Below are 12,491 nucleotides of genomic sequence, written 5' to 3'. Positions count from 1 at the left end.
ACAAACTGAGGAAAACTTAAAAATTTTCGAATATTTTTAAGTTAATAATCCCTATGTATTGAATTGTAAAATAATAATTAATCCAATTGTTTGTTATTTAATACCATAGAAAGAAATGTCAATTTTTTTTCTGCAATTGCTGAAGTTATTATTTCACCCTTTGACAGGTTCAGTGTGTGGGGGGAGCATTATATCTGATTGCCTGTATGTTGTCATTTCAGAGAACTGTTAATAGACCCTTATATTGGCTTTCTAGTCTTCAAATTTCAAGCCATGATAGTGGCTTGAATACCTGACCTCATATTTCCAAAGTTACAAAAGAACATAGTGAAACTCTATTACCTTAATTTCAGTGGGCAAGGGCAAGAGCTCCAGGTATAGGGCAGTGTATGGATTTTTATTTTTTATTTTTTTGGTATTCTCTCTGCACTAACACATTTCTCTAATACTAGGTATTCTGTTTTGGAAAAACTTCCATATTGGAGACTTCTTCTGTTTTATTGTTTTAAACTGTAGTGGGGTTTTTTGTTTTTAGGTTTTTAAAATCAATATATTTTGATTTTTAAAAAGAAAGTTAGAATGTATATTTTGGACTTATTTTTAATTGAATAATGTCCTGATTTGCATTGTTTTAGTTCTCTGTATTGATTTTCTATTTTACATTATGCATTTTAAGTGTTTAATATTTGGTCTTTCTCATCAAATCTTGTTTTTCTTCTCTTTTAGAACATTCTTAGTTGTTTTAACAACTGTTCCAATGTTCGACTTTTTTGGGGGGAGGGTTCAGATTCTTTTGGGGATCTGAAGAAAGCTATGGGTATTTTACCTAGTATAGTCCATGCGTGCATATTCAAATAAAATTTGCTTGTGAATTCACTAGATTCATGACCCTGAAGCTAAACTGTAATATATACCATAACTTTAAAATTCTCCTGTTTTTTAGCCTTTATTCTTGGAAAATTAGAGTAAATCTGAGTTCTTTCATGAAAGACCCAAGACCCCTCTCTTCTCCTGTCTAGGTTACCTTGATCTTGAGATCTAGACTGTCTCACACTATCCAACCAGGACCTTAATGGATTAATGAAGCCACTTACTTATTGAAGGCAAAGTAAAGTTTTACAAACACCCTATTTTATTTTGAACTCTTTAGTTATTTTCTATTTTGTAATGAGACTTTTAATTGCTAAGGCAACCAGATAATTCCTGAATTCCTCCAGCCAGTAGTTCATTAAGAAGCCACTTCCTAAGTTAGAATGTCATTAGGGAGTCTCCAGTAAAAATAAGATGAGATGGAAATATTAAAGAAATGTTGAGATTAAATAACTGATGTCATTAAAAGTTAAATTTAAATGTTTTGTCCTCACAATTCATTATAATAAGAGAAAAACAATCTTCCGTTTTTTGTTTTTCTAATCTAAATATCATTAGACTTTGAATTTTTAATCAATAGGTCCCTAGAGTCTAGAACAGTGCTTTTTGAATGAGCGAATGCTTGAGCAATTCCTGAAAGAGTGAATAAATACTTCTGCTGAGATAAAAATCAGGTTTTAACATCTATAGGTTGTGGAAATGATTTGTACCTCTTCAATTCTATGGGTTTACTTTCTATCAGACATTATAAAAAAATCATTAGATAAGATAGTATGCTTTAGAAAGAAAATGAAAATAAAATTAAAGATTATATTTAAAATAGGAACCATGTAAAATTAATTATATAATTATATAAAATATTAAGGATATAAGGGAAATTTATTTTAAAATAAACTTAAATCCTAACATTCACATATATGTCTTATATCATTTTTGTTCCTCTCTTCCTTTATAGCTTTTGTTGTTAGTGATTATTTTATAGTTTAACATGTACATTTCTTTATTGATTTTTTCATTGTATGTTTTTAGTGATTTTCTTGGTGCTTTTTTTTTTTTTTTTTAAGACGGAGTCTCGCTCTGTCGCCTAGGCTAGAGCACAGTGGCTCCATCTCTGCTCACTAAAATCTCCGCCTCCTGGGTTCATGCCATTCTCCTGCCTCAGCTTCCTGAGTAGCTGGGACTATAGGCGCCTGCCACCACGCCTGGCTAATTTTTTGTATTTGTAGTAGAGACGGAGTTTCCATGTTAGCCAGGATGGTCTCGATCTCCTAACCTTTTGATCCACCCGACATGGCCTCCCAAAGTGCTGCGATTACAGGCATGATCTTGGTGCTTTTATTAGGCCTTACAATATACACTTTAACTTATCATGTCTACTTCATATTTATACTAACTTAAGTCTAGTGAGATATGGAAACATTACTTCTATATAGTATTATTCTCTTTCCCCAGTTTTTGTACTATTAAATTAGACATATTACATCTATACATGTTACAAATCCAACAGTTTGTGACTATAATTATTACATTATAAAACTGTAAGCTTTTAAAGAAACTAAAAGATGAAGAGATATATTCATAGAGTTTGTTATATTAATATTTCTATTTATCATTTTTAGCTCTCTTCATTTTTATGAATTTGAGCTACCATTTGGGGTTCACTATTCCAACTTTGCTTTCACCTGCCTCCGGTGCCTTTATTGTCAGATATATTTCTATATGTTATAGATCCAACAATACAATTATATATGTGTGTATATATAACAATATATGTATGTATGTATATATATAACAATATACACATAAAATGATATATATATAATTGTGTGTGTACATATAGAGAGAGATAAAGGGAGGGGGGTTTATGTGTGTGCACATATATGTTTATATAATTAATTTTTCAATTAGTTAAGAGAAAAAATATGCATTTATACAGATTAATAATTACTTAATTACCTTTGCCAGCACTCTGCTTTTTTTATCTTAAAAAACATGGAGGTCTCTTGCCTTCAGCCTAAATAGAACTTCCTTTAGTAGCTCTTACAAGGCATGCTGCTGGAAGTAAATTATTTTAGCTTGTATTGATCTGGAAACATTGTTATTTCACCTTCAGTTTTGAAAGATCATATTTTCTGGATTTAAGATTGTTGATTGAGTTTCTTCTTTTTCTTCTTTCAGAACTTTGACAATGTCATATTATTGCCTTCTGGCTTCCATTGTTTCTCATAAGAGAGCCATAGTTAATTTTATTGGGATTCCTTTGGACATGACTCATCATTTTTCTTGATTTCAAGAAAATATTTTCGAGATTTTCTCTGTCTTTAGATTTCAGTAGTTTTACTATGATGTGTCTGGATGTGGACCTCTTTATGTTCATTGGACTTCTTGGATGTGTAATTTTTAGCCATTATTCTCATTTTTCTTTTCCGCCTTTTTCTCTCTCTCTTATTTTTTTGTACTCCCATTATTGGTACTGGTGGACTCAATCCTATCCCTCAGCTTTTTGTGAGTCTGCTCACATGTCTTCCTTTTATTTCTGTTTTTCAGATTGCATAATCTGTTGAGCCACTGGAGTAAAATTTTTTGTTTCAGTTATTGTACTTCTTAGTTGCAAAGTTTTTGTTTTTGTAAAATTACTTTTATGTCTTTATTGATAGTCTTTATTTGAAAAGGCATTGTTATCATGCCTTTAAATGTATTTGATTTCTTTTAAGCATATTTACTTACTTAAGCTTGATTTTCTTTCAACATATTTATAATACTTGCTTTGAAGTCTTTGTCTGTTTTGTCTGTTGTCTGGGCCCTTTATATGCTGGCTTCTGTTGTCTGCCCTATTTTGTATATAGTTTACATTTTTGTGTTTCTTTGCCTAATAACATTTAGTTTAAAATTAGACATTTTAGGTACTATATCGTAACAATCCGGGATACTGTAGCCCCACCCAGAGTTTCTTGTGATTTGTTTATTTGTTTAATAACTTGGCTGGACTATTTTAGTGAAGTCTATTTTCCCTGCATTGTGCAGCCTCTGATATTGCTCCTCAGAGCTTGCCCCAGCTATAGTCAGTTGTTTGGCCAGCTATAGTTGCTCTTGGGAGGACAGTGGTATAAGCAGGGCTCTCTTTGACTGTCTTCTCTGATTTCCCTGTTAAGTCTTCTGAACTGTTTTAGTATTAAACCCAGTGTCAACCTTCACTAATTGCCGGTTGATTTCTCTATTGTCTTTAACAATGCTCTGGGACATAAATTAACAGTCTGATTCATTTTATGTTGAGGCCCTTTCCAGGGTAATCTTTGAGACCAGTTTTTGCTGTTTGCTCTAATCCCAGTACTCTTCTTAGCTATTTTCCTGTTTCTCGCTGGAAAATTTCAACCTCATCTTCAGTTTACCTTTTTAGTCTCATGGAACTACCATCCTTCTCTTAATTGCTTAACACCATAATCTCCACTGTTTTTAACAGTGCCTTTAGATTTGAAATTCTCCATACTCTGTTTCATAAAGTCAGTTCAGTTTGAGGGGATGAGGGGAGCACTTCAGATTCTATGTTCATGTGGGCTACATTTATCCTTGGGCAAAATCACTGTGCCACTGTCCTGGATCAGAAGGAGGAGGCAGTGGCTCACTTTTTTCAGAGTGACATTCACAAATAGAATGCTCAGCTGTGACAGCAGTCTTTTGTCTTCTCAGCTTGCCTCACCTGGCACAGAATCGCTATCTTACAAGTGATCTGGAATAAGAGCTACCAGGGCTCCTTCTAGCCCACAGAATAAGGAAATGTGGAAACAAAGAGGCAACAATAACAATTTAAGCACATAAAATCAAAGTTGTACTCATTACTTCTGCTCACTTTCCAATGTAACAACAACAAAAAAGTTGTAGTCTGATGAATATACTTAGCCACAAGTGAGAGTGTGAAGACAATCTGTAGTTTTCAGTCAATTGCCAAAAGAAAAGAAAAGAATGGATGTTAAAGGGAAAAGCGGTCTTTTGCAAATGCTCAATATGTGCCTTGTGAAGAGAAAAAAAAAGTCTCTAACATGATGAAGCTTATATTCTCTACTATGTAGAGATAGATAGTATGGAAATAAAACACAAAATACATAATAAGTAAATTGCTTTATACTTAGGGATAATATTGCTAAGAAGAGACAAGACACAGGGGGCATCACAGAAAAAATCATTCTAGTCAGAGCAAATATCAAGTGCAAAGAACCAGGCAGAAGTACGCTTCATGAGTGAGTTTTATAATACATGATCATAGTGTTATTATTCTTTGCTTACATTGTTAGATAAAAGGTATTCTCTACCTGTTGCACCTTGATTAGAACTTCTGCCTATCAGTGGGAGCTGGAGGGATGAAGAAAGCCCTAGACCTCTCAACTATTCTTTCCTGACATAATACTTCTGAAACATGTAGGTAGGCTTGGGATGCGAGATAAATTTATGCATTTCTTGTGAAAATACCGTAATCCTCAACTGGGACCTAGTGGGAGGGGGATCCTATGTTCTTGGCTGTACTTCTCCAGGGTGGAACTTCTGTCATACTGAACTGGGGTCAAAGGAGGAAGGGAGGAAACAAGAGAAAATTGTGGTTTACATGGCAAAGATTCACTGTTAATACTGAGATATAATAGATTTTCTTGAATAGATGTTTATTTTACTGTATGCCCTTTGGACAATTTCCAGAGATATTTAACTTAAAAAAAAATTCCCACCAGATATTGTTTCACTGGGAAGAGATTCCACAGAACTTCTCACATCTCTATTCCAGAAGTCATCTCCCCAACTTGATCCTTTTCAAAGCCACTCTTCTACTCAAAGCTCTGCAATGACTTTCCATCTCAGTGGCCTTCTTTCTGTTTTTCAGACATGCCAAATGTGGTCTCATCTCATGAAGCGTACTTCTGCCTGGTTCTTTGCACTTGATATTTGCTCTGACTAGAATGATTTTTTCTGTGATGCCCCCTGTGTCTTGTCTCTTCTTAGCAATATTATCCCTAAGTATAAAGCAATTTACTTATTATGTATTTTGTGTTTTATTTCCATACTATCTATCTCTACATAGTAGAGAATATAAGCTTCATCATGTTAGAGACTTTTTTTTTCTCTTCACAAGGCACATATTGAGCATTTGCAAAAGACCGCTTTTCCCTTTAACATCCATTCTTTTCTTTTCTTTTGGCAATTGACTGAAAACTACAGATTGTCTTCACACTCTCACTTGTGGCTAAGTATATTCATCAGACTACAACTTTTTTGTTGTTGTTACATTGGAAAGTGAGCAGAAGTAATGAGTACAACTTTGATTTTATGTGCTTAAATTGTTATTGTTGCCTCTTTGTTTCCACATTTCCTTATTCTGTGGGCTAGAAGGCATTCATCATGGAGCTGATGGCAGTGATTTTGGATATGGTAAAACAAAATCGAATGGCTTTATGGAGCAGAGCTACTCTGCTCGCCTAGACTGGTCAGCATGAGAAAGTAACCTTATTTAAACTATTGTGAATTTTATTATCTTAGTATATTTTACCCTAACTAATTTGTATGTCATTAATACAATATTTTGAATGAAGGAGTAAATAGATGGAGTCTACTTAAAACATCTTAGAAGTGAGAATATTGCTTTCCTTAGTTAATTTGTTTTATTTCTCCTATTGAGTAATAATGGTAATAATGGTAACCATCTACCTCATTCATCATTTTATTCCAAATAATTATTTTATCAAACAGAATGGATGTTGCTGATTTTTGGTAAATCACCTCCATGATATTGATATGGTTTCTTTAGATCTTGTTTTACAAAGATTTTTCTGTAAAGATAGGCTGCTAATTTATCCAATGCCTTTCCTGTATCTACTTGTATAATCCACTTTTTTTCCTCTACTAATTTGTTGATGTAGTGAGTTTTATAATACATGATCATAGTGTTATTATTCTTTGCTTACATTGTTAGATTCTTTTCACTAATACTTAGAATTTTCGTGCCTGTGTTCAAAAGTGAGATTGGTCTATGGTTTTCTTTTTATTGCCTTCTTAGACCAGTAGGCATTGTAGTACAATATTGAGTAGGTTTGATGAAAGATTACATCCTTTCCTTGTTTTTAATCTTAGAGGGAAAATATGTAGTTTTTGACCATTGAGTATGATGTTAGCTTGTAGATGCCATTTATTGGGTAGTATTTTTGATCTATTGGGTTAAATAAAGCATAGTATTAAAATTAAACTCACCTGTTTTTTAAACTTTTTCTTAGTGTGGCTAATGAAAAACTTAAAATTATTTTTGGCTTATATTATGTTGGACATACTGCTTTAGAGCATATTTCCTAGTTTGTAATGAAGTACAAATATAATTTTTGTGGCATAGTAATAACTCTTAACCTCATTTTAAAAGTTCCTTCTTCACTAGGTTAGGGAAAAAAAAAACAGCTTCACACTGCTTACCTTATGTTTCTGTAGATAATTTAGACATGTTCTTCTTCCCATTATTTATTAAAATGGTTAGCCAGATGTAAGTACAGAATTGTTTGTAGATTCATATCAGCCCAAATTCTCAGCATTCATTTATCCTCTGATGATTGCTGATGGATAAACCTTAGTTCCTAGGTAGCATTATATAACAATACGATGAAAATAAATATATTATTACATTCCGTTTACCACCATGTTTTCTAAGATGTAAGTGAACTCATGACTAATTTTCACATTTTTTAATGACACCAAACTAACAAATAGTTTTCCTCTTCCCTTATATTCAGCCCTGTGTTTTTGCATAAAAAACATCGGGAAAAAATTATTAGAGGATATGAAACAAAATGGATTTACATAACCAAAGGATATGAAGATAAACTCCTTAAGGATCTCTTTTTCAAACCTGAAACTAATATAAAAGGAAAGCTTGCATATTGGAAACATGTAAGTATAATTAGTTTATTATTTTTCTTTGAAATGTTTTTAAGATATTAAAGTTGCAATTTAGGTAGCACTATTATTCAGTCTATTAAATTTCCTTCATTATATTATTAATATCCTGCTTTATATTTTTTGATTGAAAAAAGTCATAGAGTAATGTAATACAAATATATTTTTGTGGTGCATTAATAGTATACACAACCATTTAATAATTTATACTTTATATATATAATTTTTTATTTCATTTTTACAAATAGTAATGGTAATGTAAAAACCACTTCTCAGTGATTGAAAACATAAACATTTACTTTATTGAAGAGTGCTAACTCTGTATAATACAACATTCCTTCATTGTTTTATTCTATATTATGAATTGCTTTGAGGACACAGTAGAAATAGAAAGAAATTTATTTATGTTGATTGAATGCCTACTATATCCCAGAGACTGTGCTAGATATTTTGCAAGTGGTATGTAACTTATTCTCTGTAGCACCATAGATAGATATTTTTATCTCATTTTGATCAATATGAAAACTAAGAGACATAGAGGTTAATTAACTTACCAAAAGCTACACAATTGATAGGTAGGATCAGATTCCAGGTCTTCTGACTCCAGAATCTGTGTTTTTTTATCTTTATAATTTTGTTTTGATTTGAACACTAATTAATGATAGAAGTGAATAGTTAACATTATAGTAGAATTAACTGGAGTGAACATTATAATTTCTAAAGCACTTGGTTTGTGATAAGCTCCTTCCTATGTGGCTCTCTGCTTGAGTAGCCTGAGCTATAAATATTTCTATTACATTAGCATTGTTATAAGGGAATGCAAAAGGTCCAGAATGCCATTAGTCTTATTTCAATGCAAATGACGATCTATGTTCCAGATATATCATAGAAATGTCCTCAACTCCTTAAATGGTGTGAAGTTATTCATTGAATAAAAACATAGGATACAAAAGGCAAATGTGTTCTACTCAAAACTTGTCCCTCATCAGCACTCAGTGCCAACAGTATTAATTTGCTCTAGATGATAGTGTGCATTATGAAATTATAAAGTTCATCTGACGTATGTTTTAACCCTCTGTGTAGAATATAAAATCACTGGATTTCAGGGCATACCACCTGCTTTTCTATATGCTTTATACGGAGTATGATTAGAGAGTATAATATCAGTATATCGATAACCAGTTTGTTGTGTAATTATAACTAATTTGAATATATTGACAACCAATGTATGTGCGTATAAATATATATTATGTATATATATTGTGCTGTGGCAAGCGAATATATATGTGCATGAAATCAAATCAAATACTCATTTTCCAAAGATTTTTTAGTATGTATAAAGTTATATAAAATGTACCATTGTTAGGGTTTTGCAAGTATTTTGAATATTATGAAGTTATTTCCAGATACATTTATTATAAAGAAGTTTGAAATCTCCCTTGTATTTTTAATAATTCTGCTAACTATATCATTATTAATGTTATTTTTTAAGAACTATTTTTTATAGTTGGTAAATATGTACATTGTCTTATGCATTTTTGTCATTTATAACCACCATTAATAGAATATTAATATGGAAGTTGTCTTCATCTCAATTTCTTAAAGTAAGTAAAATTATTTTAATTGTAAGTTTTATTTTTTGATGAATACTTTCTTTGTATAAAATTGTCCTTCAATCTTCTGCTGCCTTCATTTGTAGTTTCCTGTTCAGCTCACTTAGTTAATATATTGTTCTTTTATTATCTTTCATTATTCTTCTTATTATTTATATGATAATTACATATTATTATTTTATTCATTATACATTATTTTTATTCACTTATTATTCTTTTATCTTTTATTATTTTGAGTGGTAAAAATAATAAAATAATAATATATCGACTAAGTGAGCTACCTGATTTCTTGTGCCTTGGAGTTTGGTTTGTAAGAAACTATAGTGATAATTGATAAATCTAAAGGAACAGTGAAAGGGTTAAGAAGTAGGGAAAGGGGTGGGGATGAGAAAACATGGACATTTAATACCAAGAGTTTATAGAAAACAAGACAAAACAATAGCAACAACAAAACATGCCATGAGCAAAGCAATACAAAGGATTAGCCAAGGATAGAATTCAAGGTTCAGTAATTAGATGAAGTAATCAGTATCTGAATCTTCTCCTGTTTGGGGATAAAATGTGCTTGATCTAAAGGATTTAACATTTCCCCATAACTATGGAACCGAAAGTGCGAAGAGCCAGAGGAGTAAGTTCAACCTACATTCACTTAGGAAATACCATGATGCAAAACTAGAGGTTCAAATAAACATCCAGTGTTTATAGAGCAATGACTAACTGTAAATGAGATACAGAACCAGAAGTCAGAAACCATGAGGAATGAATTTGACAAAAGCAGTTGGGTCAGAATAGAAGAAATGGAGGATGTGGAACACTTACTAGGGACGTTATTTTTCCATGGCTTACAGATACTAAAGCATGGTTGTGACTTGTACAGATGAGACTGGCATAAATACAGAACTGTGAGAGTTCAATTAGATCTAATTGTAGGAAAACTTGTATACCATTATGATAGATTTTTAGGAAAATCTGAATACTAATATGAAAAAGTTTGCTAGGATGCCTAAAGATATTTAAAATCGGCTTTGGTATCATTGATTCTTTCCCTTGGAGGTTACTGCTGTTCTAAGCAAAATATATGTTCAGGGAGTAATTGCAAACACACCAAAACCCCACAGGGGCTTTGACTTCAAATTCCTTATAAACTTATAGTAAGTAACCTAGACCGGACTGTGCTGTAATTCCTTTATTACCTATACTTTGTTGGCATAAATAGTCTTCTTTCATCTACTTCCTATATTTCAAACATGAATTTTAGAAGGAATACAGTGTGAGAGATAGTCACACCCATGGGAGCCAAAAGGAAAGAGATGGGGGCATTTCCCAAAATATTTATGTCAGAGGCAGCCTAGCTCCCCTCCTTTCCTCCCCCAGTCATCCCCACTCCCTGCCACATACATCTGAAGCTTCCCTGTGCTGATTTAGTTCCTATGTTGTAAGGAAGGAGAGAAAGCATCTGTGAAGTAAGAAAGTGATGGCCAGAAACCTTTACTGCTTCAACCATGTGGAAATAAAAGAATCAGTCTATATGTTGTGAATTTCTATCTTTTTTGACAGTCCACTTCCTAGAATAATGATCTAATCTTTTTCTTAGAACTTGAGCAATACCCTTTCTCCTTGAGGCATGAAAATTGGAATTTCACACCCGCTGTCTTAATCTTCTGGAGAGGGTGCCTGATTCTCCCTGGTTATCAACAAAGGAGGAAACCTTTCTATAGGGTAACCATATACAACCTTTCTGAAAGGGATCTCTTACTCAGAACCACTTCTAATGTACTGAATGTTTACATCTTGTACTCTGTGGCCTTGTATACCTCCAGAAAACACCTAACATAAAATAACCTGGCTTTCAGCTATACTAAAGTAAGATTTGTTTTATAACTGCTGATTTGCTTGAATTATAGAATATTTTTGTTGATTTTTGCTTTGCTTCCAAAGATTAATTTTTCCCATAAAAAGGACTCATGGAACTATATACATGCTATGTTGAGTGCCATTTTGTAAGATCAAATAAAATTAAATGTTCTCATATACAATTCTCCCTGTGAACCCTTTCCATTAATTATTATTAGACGTATTGTTCTAAAGGTTTAAATATATATTTAAATCTGATGAGCTGTTTGTATTTAAATCTATTACAATTTTAATAAGGGCTCAAAAATATAAACAAAATAACTTTTTAATTATACCACATAGGCCAGCCATGGTGGCTCATGTCTGTAATCTCAGCACTTAGGAGGCCAAGGTGGATAGATTAATTGAGGCGAGGAGTTCAAGACCAGCCTGGTCATACACACACACACACACACACGCACACACACACACACACCACATAGATGTGCAAAAATACATTAAAGTATAGTCAGCAAGATATTAATAGTGTTCGTAGTTAATGCAATTTTAGATAATTACTACTTTCTTTCTAAAGGTTTACACATTCTTTTTAAAAATTCAAATATGTTTTATTTACAAAATAAAAATGTTTTCATTGTGAACAAAAAAATTACTTTTTTGACAACATAAATATAGAAATATTGCCTTCAGGTACCTCTGTTTTATGTTTTATGCCACATCATCAGTTCTCTTCTTTTTAATTCATAAACTTCATTTATTAAAGCAGTATTAGTTTCATAACAAAGTTGAGAGGGAAGTACAGAGAGTTACCCTATACCCCACAACTGACATCCTACACCACAGTGGTAAATTTATTCAATAGATGGACCCATACTGACCCATCATTATCACAGGAAGTCCGTAGTTTCCATTGCAGTTCACTGTTGGTGTTGTACACTTTATAGGTTTTGACAAATGTATAATTGTATGTGTTCACTATTCTAGTATACAGAATTGTTTCACTGTCCTAAAAGTTCTTTGTACTCTGCCTATCTTCTTATCTTACCCCTGGCAACCACTGATCCTTTCACTGTCTCCACAGTTTTGCCTTTTCTGAAATGTCATATAGTTGAAATCATACAGTATGTAACCTTTTCAGATTGGCTTCTTTCACTTGATAATACGTGTTTAAGTCTCCTTTATGCCTTTGCATGTGGCTTTGAGCACACATTTTATTTTTAGCACTGAATATTCCAT

General features: G+C 32.5%; 1 protein-coding gene across 2 annotated transcripts in view; it reads left to right on the top strand.

Moving 5' to 3' along the window:
• Positions 1 to 12,491, top strand: part of LRRIQ3 (leucine rich repeats and IQ motif containing 3) — a 184,147-nt gene that overhangs the window by 89,763 nt on the left and 81,893 nt on the right. For both annotated transcript variants that reach the window (XM_033225312.1, XM_033225311.1), the window contains exon 5: positions 7,626 to 7,782. In XM_033225312.1, the coding sequence (XP_033081203.1) occupies positions 7,626 to 7,782 (157 nt within the window). The remainder of the gene's footprint in view (positions 1 to 7,625; positions 7,783 to 12,491) is intronic.

This window comes from Trachypithecus francoisi, unplaced genomic scaffold, assembly GCF_009764315.1.
Source record: "Trachypithecus francoisi isolate TF-2019V2 unplaced genomic scaffold, Tfra_2.0 Lachesis_group12, whole genome shotgun sequence".
In the NCBI taxonomy this organism is placed as follows: Eukaryota; Metazoa; Chordata; class Mammalia; order Primates; family Cercopithecidae; genus Trachypithecus; species Trachypithecus francoisi.
This window is presented reverse-complemented; position numbering and strand designations above follow the sequence as displayed.